The 18,338-nt window shown below is 41.8% G+C and overlaps 3 protein-coding genes across 3 annotated transcripts; 2 read left to right on the forward strand and 1 right to left on the reverse strand.

Annotated features, from left to right (window-relative positions):
* Positions 1 to 1,913: 1,913 nt before the first annotated feature.
* Positions 1,914 to 5,221, reverse strand: LOC143320294 (uncharacterized). The gene is made up of 2 exons (XM_076729795.1): positions 4,498 to 5,221; positions 1,914 to 4,338 (listed from the first exon to the last, which is right to left on the reverse strand). The coding sequence occupies exons 1-2, from the start codon at positions 4,664 to 4,666 to the stop codon at positions 2,540 to 2,542; spliced, it is 1,968 nt and encodes a 655-aa protein (XP_076585910.1). The 5' UTR covers positions 4,667 to 5,221; the 3' UTR covers positions 1,914 to 2,539.
* A 668-nt stretch (positions 5,222 to 5,889) lies between these two features.
* Positions 5,890 to 8,603, forward strand: prnpb (prion protein b). The gene is made up of 2 exons (XM_076731333.1): positions 5,890 to 6,021; positions 7,046 to 8,603. The coding sequence occupies exon 2, from the start codon at positions 7,053 to 7,055 to the stop codon at positions 8,601 to 8,603; it is 1,551 nt and encodes a 516-aa protein (XP_076587448.1). The 5' UTR covers positions 5,890 to 6,021; positions 7,046 to 7,052.
* Positions 8,604 to 11,257: 2,654 nt separating this feature from the next.
* LOC143320522 (uncharacterized) lies at positions 11,258 to 17,533 on the forward strand. The gene is made up of 2 exons (XM_076730246.1): positions 11,258 to 11,460; positions 14,012 to 17,533. The coding sequence occupies exon 2, from the start codon at positions 14,019 to 14,021 to the stop codon at positions 15,264 to 15,266; it is 1,248 nt and encodes a 415-aa protein (XP_076586361.1). The 5' UTR covers positions 11,258 to 11,460; positions 14,012 to 14,018; the 3' UTR covers positions 15,267 to 17,533.
* Positions 17,534 to 18,338: the final 805 nt, after the last annotated feature.

Below are 18,338 nucleotides of genomic sequence, written 5' to 3' on the forward strand. Positions count from 1 at the left end.
TTGATCTGTGGAGGTTCTGGCTCCTCTTGGTCCAGACTGGTGCAGAGTCCCTCCTCTTCCTCTTTGATCTGTGGAGGTTCTGGCTCCTCTTGGTCCACACTGGAGTTCCTCTGCTGGTCACAGAGAACCTCCTCCTTCTCCCCCTCCTTACAGACATGTAGCTGTGGGAGCTCTGGAATGACAGAGACAAAACAAAAAGGGCAATACTGTGATGGGAAAGAAACAAATGCAGACATGCTAACAAATTATGCCACAAACGTTCATTCATTAAACAGTTTGTATACAAGTGAAATTCCTGTTTTGTGGTATTAAAATAACCAAGTTCACACACCTATTCTGTGTAGCTTTATTTCAGGAGTCCACACTGTATCCAGCAGTTTGCGCTGTCGATCGATCTCTTCCTCATACTTCAAGAGAGTCTCATTAAAAACTCCGAATATTTCCTCAGCAGCAGCAGTCAGTCTGTCGCTGACAAAACCTCTAAAATGTTTTACTAAAGACATTGTTATTTAATTACAAACGGAACAATCAGCTGCGTTACAACGACAATGTTGTTTCCCGGTTACCTCAGTGCACGCGGGTAATGCTTCTGATTGGTTTGCTTCCCTTTCTTCTTCTTCTTCTGCTCTTAAGGGAGTTGCAGGCGAGTTCCGCCACCTAGTGGACCGGAGTATGTAGTACGAGACATTTTCCCTTGTGAATAGAATAAAAATTAAATGACAGAATTAAGATAACACACGCACACAAACACATGCACGCACAGATAAACCCACTCTAATCCCATCTCTTTAAAATATTTAATCTTATAATAGAACAGAATAGAAATATTTCAGACCTGCTCTCCATTTGTCTTGTACTCCATGTCCTAGTCCCTGAATACCCACAAAGTCCCAAGAGCATCTCTGTAATTTTACATTCAGAGCACTAATCCTGTGCTTTCCTCTGGCAGAAACTGTGTTTTATATCACCATGTGTGGTCAAACCTTAGTCTAGTTAACTCCCTTCTTTTTCTTCTGGGCTCACCTCATGCATTAATGTTTTTATGGCTCTGTGGGCCTCTTCTGTAGCCTGGCAGAGCTGCCTGAGTCTAGCCAAGAAGCATGGTTTATTGTTTTATGTGCAGAAGGTTTTAGTTGGTACACAAGTCCTCACAAAAGCTAGGGTCAGATGTCTCAGTGTCAGAGAGTTCATCTAGATTTGTCACAGCAGCCTCAAAGCATCAGTGTAAATATAACAGTGATGTCAGTCACTGAAATGTAAAATCTCACTTCATGCACAGGCGTGAAGGAGGCCTCATACAGACAGTGGTGGAATGTAACTAAGTACATTTACTCAAGTGCTTGTATTCTAGTATTTACATTTTATGCAACTTTGCACTTCTCCATCTCAGAGGTGCATGTTGGACTTTTTACTCCACTACATTTGTCTGACAACTTTAGTCACAAGTTACTTTTCAGATTACAATTTCTCATACCCTTACCGTCCAGTGCAAATCATACATTGCCAGTACTTACAGAATATGACGCATTGTTGTAGATTAAACTACCCAACAGCATATGAAGTTTGGAACCAGTGGCCTAAAAAAAAATCTCACATAATTTGCTCATAACTTTTTGTATCATCACCTCGTAGTGGAAAACTGCAATGTTCAAATAAATGCAGCATGGAAGAAGATGTGTAAGCTTCGACGAAGTATTGTAGAAAAAATTGACGAGATATGATGAAACGTACGTTGTGTATGAAGTTACGAAAGGTGTTTGCATCATTGTAAAGTAACACAAATGGGTCACAATAACCTGCACTCGTGTTCAGCTTCGAGAAGCAGGTGGCAACGTTTGCTCTCTACTTAACGCTTCTCTGACATCAGTCTGTGTTGTAAGAAACTATAAAACCAGTCAGGACAACTTGGGCTGAACGAGATTTTATTCTTCTGTTCAAAGAGAAGATTGAAGTGCAGGTTTTTATCATCACACATGAAATAACAGCATTTCATTCTCCAACTTTATCTGGGCACTAATTATCACAGGCTCCACTAACATTATGGGGATATTGCTTATTAAGTCGATCATTCAATCTATCAATGTCAGAATATCAGTCCGAGTAACTGGGAGCACAAAACATGAGAAAAATAATAAAATGACACTTAATATCGAACGGTGGGAATCAAATGGTGTTACAGCACATACTTCATTCGATCAACTTCCACTGGACAGCCTGACCCCCGACATTAATATTCACACACATAAAAACCTCATTTTAGTGCAGCTGTCTGAAATGTAATGCTGAGAAACACATTGATGAAGAAACATGAAATATCTAGAGATTAATCTAAGAAGCCTTCCAAATTTCAGATGAATCACATCAAAGAAATGTTACTACTGCAAAGTCTACTGAAACATTGAGGACTCTAAACTTTATAGCCCATAAACTAATAATAACTTAACATCACTGAGCTTTGAAGCAGATCATATCACCTTTAAACAACCTTTAGCCTCAGAAATGACGACAGAGTCTGGCAGTCTAGACGATCGATGCACCATTAAATCTGAAAAACCTCCTGTATTTTGCAAGTAATTAGCGTTTTTTTACCCGTGTGGATTCTTCTCATGTGGGTCGACAAGGCACTTCTATGCGTGAAATGTTTCCCACATGTCTCGCAAAGGTACGGCTTCTCACCTGTGTGGGTTCTGGTGTGGACATTCAATTCGCTACTAGATGTGAATTTTTTTCCACATGTTTCACAACAATGCTGCTTCTCACCTGTGTGATGTATCATATGTCTGTTCAGTACTGACTTGACGTGGAATCTTTCCCCGCAAATCTTGCAAAGGTACGGCTTCTCACCCGTGTGGGTTCTCATGTGGACTGTCAACGAATGAGGCTGTATGAAACCTTTTCCACATATTTTGCAAGAAAGCGGCTTCTCACCTGTGTGGTTTGGTATATGCCTGTTCAACCCGGAAAGCTCAGTAAATCTTTTCCCACAGGTCTCACAATGGTACGGCTTCTCACCTGTGTGGATTCTCATGTGGACTCTTAAGGCACTATTGTGTGAGAAATCTTTTCCGCATGTTTTGCAAAGATACGGCCTCTCACCCGTGTGGATTCTCACATGTTTGTTCAATGTGGACTTGACATTGAATCTTTTCCCACATGTCTTGCAAAGGTACGGCTTCTCACCTGTGTGGATTCTGATGTGGACTTTCAATTCGCTACTACATGTGAATTTTTTTCCACATGTATCGCAAACATGCGGCCTCTCACCCGTGTGGAGCGTAATGTGTCTGGTCAATGCTCCCAGGACACTGAATCTTTGCCCGCAGGTCTTGCAAAGGAACGGCTTCTCACCTGTGTGGACTCTAATGTGGACTTTCAATTCGCTACTAGATGTGAATTTTTTTCCACATGTTTTGCAAACATGCGGCCTCTCACCCGTGTGGAGCGTAATGTGTCTGGTCAATGCTCCCAGGACACCGAATCTTTGCCCGCAGGTCTTGCAAAGGAACGGCTTCTCACCTGTGTGGGTTCTCATGTGGGCTTTCAAAGTGTTCTTATGTATGAATTTTTTCCCACATGTTTTGCAAGAATGTGGCCTCTCACCTATGTGGCTTGCTATATGCCTTTTCGATGCGGAAATGTCACGAAATCTTTTCCCGCAGGTGTTGCAATGATACGGCCTCTCATCTGTGTGGGTTCTCATGTGGGCCAACAAGCCACTCCTGCATCTGAAATATTTGCCGCATGTTTTGCAAGGAAAAGGCTTCTCACCCGTGTGGATTCTCATATGATTGTTCAACACTGTTACACGATTGAATTTTTTCCCACAGGTGTCGCATTTATGTGGTTTATCACCAGTGTGGCTTTTCTTATGAAAAACCAATGCTGACTTAGACTTATAATTTTTCCCACAAGTGTCACATTTGAAAGACTTTTTACCTCTTGGAGCATTACAGTGAATCTCTGACCCGTTAGGCTTGCATACATCATTACTGAGACTTCCGCTTCCCGTTGGCTTTGGCTCTGCATCTGTTGACCCTGAGTGTCCATGCTCGCCTCCTCTCTGATCTTGGCCCTGAGAGCTGTTAGAGAGAGGCTGGGGGTCATTTCTTGGTTCTGGGTCACTGTAGTCACTTCCCTCATGAGCAGGAGTCAACATAAAGTCTTCAGTCTCCTGCTTCAGTACAAGCTGCTCTCCCTCCTGACTGGTCCAGTGTCCCTCCTCTTCCTCTTTGATCTGTGGAGGTTCTGGCTCCTCTTGGTCCACACTGGAGCCCCTCTGCTGGTCACAGAGAACCTCCTCCTTCTCCTCCTCCTTACAGACATGTTGCTGTTGGAGCTCTGGAGGGACAGAGACAAAACAAAAAGGGCAATACTGTGATGGGAAAAAAACAAATGCAGACATGCGAACAAATTGGTGCCACTAACGTTCATTCATTAAACAGTTTGTATACAAGTTAAATTCCTGTTTTGTGGTATTAAAATAATCAACTCACACACCTATTCTGTGTAGCTTTATTTCAGGAGTCCACACTGTATCCAGCAGTTTGCGCTGTCGATCGATCTCTTCCTCATACTTCAAGAGAGTCTCATTAAAAACTCCGAATATTTCCTCAGCAGCAGCAGTCAGTCTGTCGCTGACAACACCTAAATGCTTTACCAAAGACATTGTTATTTAATTACAAGTGAAATAATCAGCTGCGCTACAACAGCAATGTTGTCTCCCTGTTCCCTCAGTGTCTGCACGCGGATTACGTTGCTGACGCTACTTGGTTTGCTTCCGCTCCTTCTTCTTCTTCTTCTTCTGCTCTTAGGGGGGTTGCAGGCGAGTTCCGCCACCTAGTGGACCGGAGTATGTAGTACGAGACATTTTCCCTTGTGAATAGGATAACAATTAAATGACAGAATTAAGATAAGGTAAGATAAGATAACGCACGCACAAATAAACCCACTCTAATCCTATCTCTTCAAAATATGTATGTTTATATATTTGTTTTTCAAATATTTGTCTTGTACTGCATGTCCTGGTCCCTGAATACCCACAAAGTCCCAACAGCATCTCCGTAACTTTACATTCAGAGCACTAATCATGTGTTTTGCTCATGAAACAGTGTTTTATATCACCATGTGTGGTCAAACCTTAGTCTAATTAACTCCCTTCTTTTCTTCTGGACTCACCTTATGCATTATTATTATTATTATTTGTATGCCACTGATGTTTTTTTTTTGTTTTGTTTTGTTTTGTTTTTTTTACTGCTGTTATCTCACCTGTCCCGCCATTTCTTCATTATTTCTTTCTGTAACATTAACCTCTCCTTTAGTAAAGAGCATGAAATTTTGTCCGTTCCCTTCGTGTCTCCTCCATTTCAGCGCTTCCAATCACTAACCCTAACACTACCACTGCAATTACCAGGCTGCTATAATACCGTAACCTTCACGTTAACCCTGTGGGATTACATTACAGAGGTGATCTACAGCGGTTGACTCTGGGTATGATGAAGACATGGCAGGCTGGGACACAACAGGCGTGAACTGGGAAAGTTCATCAGTTTTATGTCATTGCTACACACCTCCATCTTAGTGCATCGTCTATTTTATATGAATATATAAACTTCTTCTTCTTCTTCTTCTTCTTCTTCTTATTATTATTATTATTATTATTATTATTATTATTATTATTATTATCATCGTCGTTATCGTTGTTATTATTAAGGAATTAGCATTGTTGAATGTTATTGAATATTTTTCATTAAAAATCCTCCCAAATAATGTCAAAGCTATTGAACATGTTGGTGGTCTCTCTGTGTTGCACTTTGTGGACGGTCCCTGCACGCTGTTATTTGTCCAGCTTGTTGAGCTGCCGGTGTTCATTAAAGTCAGGTCGGTGTTCATTGTGCATCTCACTGCGGGTGGACAGAGGCGTCGTTTGTACTTAAACGACATTTCGCTTATTGAGACGGGAAGTTTGAATCTTTCCAACTGTACCGAAGTTGCCGAGTGGACGTCCAAGTTTCAAGGTCAGCGGTATGTGTCCATGTGTTTCTGGATCTTTTAAGGTTGATAACACTGGACTCCAAATTTTCTTGAATAGAAGATGCTTTCTGGAAATAGACGCTCAGTGCGTCACCGACCGTTCACTGAATGCGCCTGTCTTGCTCCAAAAACTTTCTGGTCTGTTTCCAGAGAACAAAGCTGGTGAACATGTGCATGTCATATGGGACGATTTAGTAAAGACATTACTATTACTATTAAGTCATGTGGCATACCTGTACCGTGTGCTTATTGTATTTCCTTGATGATCATGAATGCCTTAAGAAAAAGTCCTGAACACAACGTTAATGACATACAGGAGTGTGAAGAGTAACATATGGCCGCCTGCAGTCAGCTTACAGTCTGAGAGGTCGGAGCTATTTTCAGCCTGACAGGAGGGCTGTGCCCAGAAGTTATCGTCCGTCAAAAACTGATTGCCGTCTATTTTAAAGATATTTAAACTGTTTGAAATGACTGGATTGGTTACAGCAGGTATAATAATGCAAGCTAAATAATGCAAAGTCTTAAGGATCATTGCAAAAGAAAGAATGTCTTTATTTTATGTGTAACCCATCCCAAAATCATACAGTCTAGTTTCCAAACATAAGATAACATATCTCAATAATGTTAATAATATGACATTGTACTTATTAAACACATATTAACATCGAAAACAGTTGTATAGTATTTCCTGTAATAGTGTCAGAAAGTGTCATGTCTGATTACGCTGTTTCTTTGGCCACAATTGTGAATATTGAGTTCTATAAACTGGAAATCAGTTTTTGCCAGACGATGGCATGACACAGTCAGCTGGCCCATGTTGTTGGGATAGAACAGGTGCAGTACTAGCTATCCCCCCCCCCATCCCTTCTTACCTACAGACACACATCTTGTGCTTTGTTTGTGTCCGATTTTAAATTGAGTAAGGTGTGTGCTGCTTACACTTTTTAATTGTAAAAAATGTGATAATTTCTACTGTTGTTCTCTTTACGCTTCTTTCTCTGGCTCCCCTCTGCAGTGCAAGGATGAAGCTGACTGTAATAGCTGTGTTGTGTCTGTCCTTTCTCTTGGATCATTTCTCACTGGCCAAAAAGGGAGGAGGGTTTGGTAGTAAGATAAATTTCTTTAAGAAGACTCCCAAAATCACCCCCAAACAGTCTAAACCACCCAAACAATCCAACCAAGGGAGCTACCCCAAGCAACCAGATCGACCAGGGAGCTACCCTAACCAAGGTAGTTACCCCCAACAACCAGGGGGCTACCCAAACCCCAACCAAGGAGGTTACCCCCAACAACCAGGGGGCTACCCAAACCCCAACCAAGGAGGTTACCCCCAACAACCAGGGGGCTACCCAAACCCCAACCAAGGAGGTTACCCCCAACAACCAGGGAGGTACCCTAACCCCAACCAAGGAGGTTACCCCCAGCATCCCGGGGGCTACCCTAACCCCAACCACGGAGGTTACCCCCAGCATCCAGGTAGCTACCCTAACCCCAACCAAGGAGGTTACCCCCAGCATCCAGGGAGCTACCCTAACCAAGGGGGTTACCCCCAGCATCCAGGGAACTACCCTAACCAAGGTGGTTTCCCCCAGCAACCAGGGGGTTATCCAGGTGGAGGTTACCCAGCACAGGGCTACCCGTATGGAGGAGGTTATGGTGGCTATGGTGGTTATGGAGGTTATCCAGGTGGATACATTAACTACAACCCAAACAACAAAATCCTGAGCCCTCGCTATGGTGGGGGCTTTGGATACGGGGGTTATGGTGCTGGGGGCGGATCTCCCTTTTCCCAATCAGTTCAGACAATGGGCGTGTATCCCAAAGAAAAATCCAGACAGTTTGGAGGCAATGCGATGATGGCGGCAGCAGGAGGGGCTATGGCAGGAATGGCCCTGGGCTACGGGCTAGGAAGGTTCCCCCGTCCTCACTTCAACTTCCACAGCCCCCAGGAGGAGTATTACTACAACCACTATATGTACAAGAAATATGGTATCAAGTCTACTGATACCAATGACTACGGCAGAGACTACAGCTACAGCAAACCCCCTCAAAACTATGATAACTACATGGATGACTGCATGAAGAGAAGAGACCTTCTGCCTGCAGAGAATCGACAGCCGAACAACAAACCAGCTGCCACAACCAAAACTACAACCACTGCTGTCTCCTCAGCTCCAGACACTGGCAGCAACACCACAGAGAGCAACAGCACTGCAGCAGGCAACTCCTCCACCTCTGCACCTTCAACTCTCCAGCCTCAAAATCAGACTAGAGCCAATCCTGAGCCTCCAGCTTCACAGGCTCTCGGAAAAACCGCCACTAATGATGATGATGATGATGACACAGTCAGCATTGTGGAGATCGGCTACCCGGCACTGATCAACCAGCTGAAGGTCAGGAGATGCTTGGCGTTGTACATGGTTTACTCTGAGAAGTACTTGAAGAAAAATATAGAACCCAGTGCCCGGGACGGGGTGTCGAGACTGGAAGTGAGCATGCGGGGGCTTTTAGCTGTGGTCACCAGCACTATACTAATGCTACTGAACAGCAACATGCTAATGCTACTGCATTGACACCAGTCAGCGCAGAAGTGAAATTTTGTGTAAATATGTGTGGTCTCCAGAGACATTTTTTGTTTTCAGCAACATATCTTGATGAGTTTTGTGTTCATATTATGAATTAGTTCTAATAACTTTGGTGATCCTCTGACTTTTCATTGAGTACCATCATCAGGTCACTTTTGTCCCATACTTTGGTTTATGACCAAATACTTGCAAAACAAATTACATTCTCATCAGCCTCAGCTGAACTTTGTGCTTGTACTAATTAGAACATTTTTCATTGCTAACATGCTAAGGCGGTGAGTGTGGTAAATATTCTGATGACATTACCATCTAGCCTAAAGCTGTGTGCAAGTACAGCCTCACAGAGCCAAAAGCATAGCTGTAGACTTGTTTTAATTATTCAAGCACGCTGGCCAGTGTCACTGGCTGAGGGGATTAATTTTCACCCTGGGGCTGGTACGGGCTCTGTTATGGTGATGATCTGTGTAAATAAACAGCTTTACAATAACAGAGATGTGCTTTACTTGTATTAACTCAAGGGCTGCTGATGTTGGAGGACTGTCTGATTCAAGGACTATGCAAAGAGAAAAAGAGTTCAATAATAAGAAAACAGACTTCAGACAGAGAGATTCAAGCATAGCTGAGTATTTATAATGGATCATATTTGTACCATTTTCAGCATTTTTTTTCACCATTTTCATGATTGTACAGTTCATTGAAATACAGAAACGAAATCAACCATATTTAAGGCTGATTATGACCTCTGTTGGTACTTATTCTATTTGGATAAAACTCTCTGGAAGTATACGTGTTTTTGTCCTAATGCTCCTTAAATTACTTATGTTGAATAAGTAGAACGAAAAAAAGCACTTTTCCTCAAGATTTACATATTATCGACTGCCGTACATACATTTACTCAAGCACAGTAGTGTGACGCTCTTGTACTTTACTTGAGTATTTCCATCGTAAGCTACTTTATGCTATACGTATGTGCTTTTACCCGAGTAACATTTTGAATTCAGAACTTTTACTTATAATGGAGTATTTTTAGACAATTACTTAAGAGACTAAGAACATCTTCTACCACTGATTATTGATTGTGATGGTAAACAAAAATTCCAGGTACTGTATACTGTCCTTGCCCTGTACTTTATGTTGTATGTTTTGAGGTACATTTAAAAAAAAAAAAAAAAAATCCTGCCTCCCCATTGCTTCTGTTCAGTGTTTTGCCTCTCTCCTCTCTCTGGTGCTCTTAAAGTGTAAGACTGATGCGCTGATGTTGAATTGCAATGTTATCTTGCATTATCAGCTGAATCTATGGCTGCTGAGAGTGGATTGTTTTTGTGCATTATAAGATTTGTTTAATCATCAAACTAATTAAACTTGCACTGTGGAGTTTTGTGAACAAACCCTTTGCACCCTACCTTTCCTTGTTCAAACACATTTTGTTCATTCAGCATCAGCGTGTATCACTGTGCCTGTTTGCAAACTTCCCACCACTGTGGCTGTGGTGCAGCAACGCCACCATGGTGTGTGATCTGCAGGCTAGTTTCTTTCAGTCAAAAGCATTATTTCTCTGCGCTACATTTTTGCTGTACTACTGCAAATGAGTGTTTGGGTGATGGAAAAAACAGAATGAACATGATTAAACTCATGAAAAAAAGTTGTTTCCTATCATTCTTTATGGACAACAGCTGTTAAATGGAAGTGAAATCCAAATAATTTCATTTTATTTCTGTCTTAAAATATCGTTATTGTGTTGGTGAAAATATTGCATTATTAATGTAAAGAAGCCACTGTAACTACAATATATAGCTCACTAATTAGTGGCTTCTTTGGTTTCATATATATAAACTGGACAGAGTTTTTTTTAGTCTCATGACTGCTTTTTATTTTCAAAGAGAGGCGTATTTCTAGGCCCTCAGTTATTCATCACAGAAGGACTTTAATGTAGGACTTCCAATAACCAGCAGATGGCGCCATCAGGATTTGAGCGTGTCGTTCATTCGTTGAATCATTCCACTGAACTCTGGCTGCTAAACACACCTACTGTCTCCTGCTATCTATTTTTTTATTTTTTTATTTTATTTTTTTTTTATAACACTGTGGAGCCATCACATCTGATGAGACAACAGGAAAAACCGGTCTTTTAAATGTGTCAACAGATGGAAACATCTCTGTTTGCGTCATACTTTTTGAATAATCTGGCAATAAATTACTTTTATTGGTGAAAGAAGTAGGCTGCTCAGATCTTCTATTTACAAACACAATACTGCCATAAAACCACAATAAAAAAAAAAGGATGTTACAAGTTAAAGTGCTCATCATACATTATACTAATCATAATTTATTCAAACGTAAGCCACAGTTCAAATTAAATTGTTTCTGGTGGTAATTTATAACCTTGCATAATCTTTTCAAATGTCATATATTTTATACCTGCAGAGCGACTGGTTTTGCTTTCAAATAAAGGTACACTAGTACACTAAAAGTACGCTATGTCCAAAAATGTGCAGTATGGATTAATGGCAGTTAAGTACTTCATAGATGTAATTAACTGCAGTGGAAACTTGCTTAATTTCCACCACTTGTGTCATTCACTGCACACAGCTCTCTGCTGTTCATTCATGTGTGGTGATTTTCCGTATGAAGTCGACATGACCACACGGTGGAGGATGCTGGGAAATGCGGTAAGCAAAGCCCTGCCCCTCCTCTGTTCCTACCACCATCGCTCGTGCCGCGTTTCGCCACAGGCATTCACCTGTTTCCAAACTGGAAACGTTTGAAGAATACTCAGAGGGAAAGTCCACGCGGGCCACTGAAACTAGATAAAGAGGAAGAAACACCCAAACAAGCATCACTAAAGGTAAGACTGCTCCTGTTTTAAAGTAACCGCATCCTCATGTTTTTAGTGCTGCTGTGGGACATTAAATGTGTTTACCTCACGGCACCATCTCTGTCTCCGGTACCACCGGAGCTCTCCTCACAGTCTTTAAATGAAACTCTATAGTTACATGGACCTGCTAAGTGCCATCTTTAGACCGAATACAGGGCAGTATGAACGGGCAGGCCACATTAAGATGATGCTGTCAATACAAGGTCAGTAGTAAAGACTGTCTATTTACAAACAACCTACATCTGGATCAGTTTGCTCGGAGCCATCAGCTGATAGCAGGGCACAGTTTCATGCGCCACCGTGTCCATCCTAACACCCGAACTGCACCTCATGTCTTGTGTCCCGTCCTCGGTGCCACACCTGTTTTCTACTTCTGGACGGTACACACCAGTTCGCCCTCAGAGAGAAAGAAGTCAATACTTTCAGTCATGAAAAGTCAGATTTTCTACAGTAAAACTGGGCCATGAAGGGACAAGTGAACGTTAAGAAGCGACCATTTACCGAAAACAGATGTTGACTTTATCTCGTTACGTTTGTACCCATCAAGCACCTCGTAATTTCGAGACGCTTATCTCACGAGGATGTCCCATCTGATGTGAATAAGGTCATGTTGCTGGTTGTTTGTTAACCAGAGGAGAGAGGAGAAGACAGGAGGAGAGAGGAGGAGAGGCAACAAAAATAAGACACCCCTGCTTCAGACCCGTCATTTCCAAGCAAAGTCAGTGAAAGCTGAGGTGTGGCACAGCTGCACCATGTGACCGTGGCTTTGTTCAGCCTGATCTCTGTCAGATGAGTGTCACTGTGTTCATGACGCCTTACTTATTTACTTTTAATTCAATTAACAACGTGGCATCATGTGACACGACTGTACAGATTTCATACATTTTAATTTCCAGTCCATAGCTAAGCAATTCAGGAATCATCAAGGACCCGGTACACCTCCTACTTCCATCACATATACAAGTATTGGTTGTGGCAGAGAGAGAAGAATAGACTAATAACTAAATGAAGACATTCCCTGTAAAAAATAACAAAGTAAAACTCATCTCCAATATAGCCTACAGCCCCAATTGCATCTGTCATTACAGGACTATACTTCTGACATGACATTTGCAGACTACGAAGCCTAATGGGCAATAATGACAACATGAAATACAGTAGATTAGTGCTGAATGTTGATATGCATAATAATCTGTACATGTGAACATCATGTCCCGATTATAGCAGTTGATTTGGATGTAGCCTGCATTCGATAATAAAAACAGAATTTGGTTTTAGCCAATGGCTGATGCCTATATATTGATATTGCGGGTGATAGCAGTTAAGAAGAGAGACCTCTGTCTGACTTACGTCTTCTATCAGAGAGAGTTTACTCACAACAGGTCACAGGCTGAGATGAACCATGGCAGTGCTGCAGGAGCAGCTGTGGTTTATTTGCTGCCACCGGTTGACTGCATTTCCATTCATAATTCAGAATTGTTGAGCAGGTTGTTTCATTGTGTGATATAGCGTTATAGTAGTGCATCAATATCTTTCATTGGCTCAAAGGAAAAGAGGCAATAAAAGTGAATTAAATCAAGTTAGGGGTGGACTGTATGGATAAAATCTAGAGCTGTACAGAAAAGCAGTGGCAAACCATTTTGATGATTGAATAATAACTTCAGTCATTTTTCATGCTAAATGCCAAACATTATCTGGCTTCAGCTTCTCAGATATGAGGAGTTCTGTTTTTCTTCATCCAGAATTATTTTTCTACCGTGGTGTAAAATGGAAAAAAGACTCTGACAGTCGACAAAATTATATAATAATGTCATATATCATAAACTTACTCTCCCCTTCATCAGGTATTGTCTTTATGGTTTTGTCTTCTAACACTGTGACGATGATCATGTCTTTTATCTTAACTACTCATAGATTTTTGTCATATTTATGAGATACAGATTGTAGGAGATTTTTTCATGCAAAATATTAATCTTATATCCTCACATGGTCAAAGGTACTGAAAGAAAAATTACAGGGTGGAGGCTTGGCAGCAGTTTTAGTCACAGATGAATACCGTTTGGTTATCTTCATTAACATTAAGATTGCGCCGCACGGTGCTTTGTCAAGCCAACGTGGAAGCCTATTTTGGACCCACAGTGTTGAAACTATGGGGTGAACAAGGTTGGACAGTGCAAAAACATGTTGAGGCTGGCACTAAAATACGGTGAACATGATTTAATGGTATAATTGCTTCCACTAGCTTGACTTAGTGGAACAAGATCAGAGACAACAAGACCAACACAAGCTACACAGGAGCCATAATAATAGTCTGGTCCGCTCAGTGAAGTTACCTGCATGCTCTCTTGTACGGTAAAGTAGCTGTTTGGTGCAACTTGAGGATTGGACTGTTTTTCAGAAAGACAGATAACCCTCATCAAATGAGACAAGACTTTTTAAGGTTAAAATGATATAATCCAACTATCTCATGTTATCCTTTTTCTCCCTTTCTTAATTTTCCTTTTTTCTCGTGACCCTACAGAGTGAAGATGAAGCTGAACTCATGGTCTGTGCTGTGTCTGTCACTTCTTTTGTTTTATACCCATTTTTCATTGGCCAAGAGAGGAGGCAGCTTTGGGAAGAGCTTCGGCTCGAAGAAGACCTCCGGTTCCAGCCGAGGCAGCACCCACTCTAACACTAATTCAGGCAGTAAAAACAATCAGGGTTCCAGCTCTCAGGGTGGATACCCCAGACAGCCGGGACAACCAAATCAAGGAGGCTACCCTCCGCAATCAGGCAGACCTGAGTATCCGGGTAGTTACCCCCGGCAGCCGGGTGGAGGAGGCTACCAGTATCCAGTACAGGGCTCACCATACAGAGGAGGTTATGGCGGTTATGGTGGTTATGGAGGTTATGGTGGGGGATACGTCAACCAAAACCCAAAAAACAAGATTCTAAGTCCTCGCTATGGTGGCAGCTTTGGTTATGGAGGCCGTGGTTATACGGGTGGATCTCCCTTTGCCCAATCAGTTCAGACAATGGGCGTGTATCCCGAAGAAAAATCCAGACACTTTGGACGCAGAGCGATGATGGCGGCAGCGGGAGGGGCTATGGCAGGAATGGCCCTTGGCTACGGGTTAGGAAGGTTCCCCCGTCCTCACTTCAACTTCAGCAGCCAGCAGGAAGAGTATTACTACAACCACTACATGTACAAGAAATATGGTACCCAGTCTAATGATACCAATGACTACAGCAGAGACTACAGCTACAGCAAACCCCCCCAAAACTATGAAAAATACATGGATGACTGCATGAAGAGAAGAGACCTTCTGCCTGCAGAGAATCGACAGCCGAACAACAAACCAGCTGCCACAACCAAAACTACAACCACTGCTGTCTCCTCAGCTCCAGACACTGGCAGCAACACCACAGAGAGCAACAGCACTGCAGCAGGCAACTCCTCCACCTCTGCACCTTCAACTCTCCAGCCTCAAAATCAGACTGGAGCCAATCCTGAGCCTCCAGCTTCACAGGCTCTCGGAAAAACTGCCACCGATGATGATGATGATGATGATGATGATGACACAGTCAGCATTGTGGAGATCGGCTACCCGGCACTGATCAACCAGCTGAAGGTCAGGAGATGCTTGGCGTTGTACATGGTTTACTCTGAGAAGTACTTGATGAAAGTGACAGGAGGGGCTCAGGGACTGGAGGTGGGCTCGTGGGGACTTTTAGCTGTGGTCACCAGCACTGTACTGATGCTTCTGAATAGCAACATGCTGATGCTGCACTGAGGCCTTCGTGAGCAGTTGAAGTGATGGAAAATGGGTTGAAAGAATTAAATAAAATGTTGGAAAATGATTAGGGAGAGAGGATCGTCTTACCTTTCGATTTAAACTTCCATTTTTTGTGTTTTCTTCTCAATGCATTGCATCCTCATGCATGTTTACTGGTACCACACAGCTGGTACATACACTATGCTGCATGTCTGAACTGTATCTAAGGATAGGAAGGAGAAAGGTTAGAGAGCCATAGTGTGGCAACAAATTGCACATTCCCTTCGTCTCTTGTGAAAGACAAATGGTCCATTAACTGTAGTTCAGTACTCCAGGCTTTTGATGGTGGGGAGAAATCTGGCCCATTAATGTCCATGTTGATTCAATTTAGATAGGCTCTCTAGCCATAGAGGAAAGGAGTGGCCCCACCACTAACTCATGTTTGCTTGTGTTTCAGAATAGCACATTTGTGTTTATTTATTCAAGGAATGGTCTTTTGTCTCTTTTATCACAGAGGAAAAAGTGTCTGAGTGATCGTTTGCACGTGTGTGGCTGGTGCAGGCTCTGTGACGGTGGTGGTCTGTATAGATAAACTGCTTTGCATAAATATAGGCCTACATGCGCTTTAAGTATTATGTGAGTATATTAACGCCAGGGACGCTGATGTTGGAGGTAGAGCTGCAACAATTAGTCAATAAATCGATCAGTCGATCAAAAGGGAATTAATCTCAATGAATTGTTTCAGTCATTTGTCAAGCAAACATGTCAAACATTTGCTTGTTCCAGCTTCTCATATCAAAAGATTTGCTGCTTTTCTTTGTCATTTCTGACAATAAATGAAGATTTTGGACTCTTGGTTGGACAAAAGAAGCAATCTGAAGATGTTACTTTGGACTCTGGGAAATTGTGATCAGTATTTTCCACAATTTTTTGACATTTTATAGACTAAACGATTAACGGATTAATCGTGAAAATAATTGGCAGATTAATGGATAATAAAAATAATTGTTACTTGGAAGCCTAGTTGGAGGACTGTCTGATTGAAGGACAGCTCAAAGAGTTGGAAAACAGTGAACATTAATCCAAAACTATCACTTAATACTTAACTTTATTGTATTAATCTAATACTACGATTCGGTGCTTTACACTAAGGTTTTACACTACGAGCATGACTATTTGTAAAGGAATATATCTGCTGATTTCTTCACAGCTTTAAACATAAATGGACATTTATTATATCCAGTATGGTCCATTGAAAGGCTGAAGCTCAATAAACACTGATTAGATTAACTGCTGGTATTTAATATAGTTGGATCAACAGAGTCACAGTAGTACTCGTGCTGTTGTCCTTCCTCTCAAATTACTGTGGAATCAGTGGTGTTCTTTTTTTTAATCTTATGTCGTCCTAATGTGTTTCCATGTGCACTGCCATTGCTTTGTACTGTGTATTTTCTGATAATTTTCACACACTTTTCCTCCCTTCTGTCCAGTGTTTTGCCTCTGTCTCGACCCTGTGGGGTAACCTGTGATTGCAGAAGTGCCCTTAAACTATAAGACCAAGTCGTCTCTTCAACCTGCTGAACATTATCTTGCATCATCAGATGAGTTCATGGTTGCTAATCCTGCATACCAACGTATGTACAGTACACTACATAATATTTGTAGTACAGTGTCTTCTCATCTTAAAAGCTGAGACAAAAAACAATTCAATGGTACTCTGGAGCTTCAATTGCAAAAAAGAAGTTCAAAATCTGTTTTTTTGTGAGACTAAACATAAATGCTGAACACATTTTCTACCTCATAGCTCGTTATTTGAGACCCAGTGTGATGGGAACATGGAGGATAATTTGTAACTGCCTACATTGCATCCAAACACAGCTGTTAGGGTCTCCTCTGTGTTGGTATAAAATCCCCTCTTCAACTTTGGTTTTGTCAGTTAAGCCTTCTCACTCATGACAGAAATTTAAAGTGGCGTCATGATCGCTGGATCTAAAAACAGGGCATCCACTTTTCACTGGCAACCTCTAAACTATAATTACACTGACCTCTAGTTGACTATACAATAATCTCTTACCAAACCCCCCACAGGGTATCTTTAATGTATTGTTATATGTAGCATTCATTATCTCGTGTATACCTTTGAATGTATGTGAACATGTCCATGTAAAGACATGATGCCTTTTCCTGTGAGGGATCACACTTGCTGTGCTGCTGGAGCTTCTACTGAGTCCTGAGGGTCGATTTGCACTTTTTGCTTGTCTCTTCAAATAAACTTGTCAACTTTACCAATTTGCATTTGTGGGTATTTGTTTTATTACTTGCTTCAATTAAAGCCACAAAGGATGGAAGATAACTTAAGATGATTTTACAAACTTCTGTGAAAATACCTCTGCTTAGTTTGAGCGTACTGGTACCTGTGGATGTGGACTGTGATGTGGAGCCATTTCTACAACTGGATGCTTGGCACTATTGAACTTTACGACCATCTGCTGGATTTTAAGATATATAGCATTTATTCTACCATGGCCAAAGGTCCTATCTTACAATATTAATGAAAGTGGAAAATAATTGTATCTGCTGCTGCTGCTGGATTCAGTCCAAAATGTAATGGGTTGTACCTTGGCCCATGGTACACCCTTCCACCAAGTTTCATGAAACTCTGGACAGTCATTTTTCTGTAATCCTGCAGACAAACAAACCAACAAACTAAATGGACTGAAAACATGGCGTACTTTTCTTGATTTTACATAGTTAACCAACTAAAGCTCTGGGACAGCTGGTACCAATTCTCAGAGGAAAATAGCAAGTCTGTTGTGGCAACATTTCATATAATGAAAACACAAAAAAAATGGGCTGTGTCAACACTCCCCAGTGTTTCAGGTCTGACCTGTTTTGAAACATGATCACTGAGCGTGAGAGGTCTGCAGACCGCTGCTGGATGATCAGATTTTTCAGATGGCTACCGCTGAACTGTAGAGGACAGAGAGAGAGAGAAAGCGAACAAGTGAGCCCTTGGTGTGATAGGATCAGCTAAGACACGATTCAAGTCTGCAGACGCGTTAAATGTCAGCTGACAGGCTGAGTCATGCA

Source organism: Chaetodon auriga, chromosome 5, assembly GCF_051107435.1.
Source record: "Chaetodon auriga isolate fChaAug3 chromosome 5, fChaAug3.hap1, whole genome shotgun sequence".
NCBI lineage: Eukaryota > Metazoa > Chordata > Actinopteri > Chaetodontiformes > Chaetodontidae > Chaetodon > Chaetodon auriga.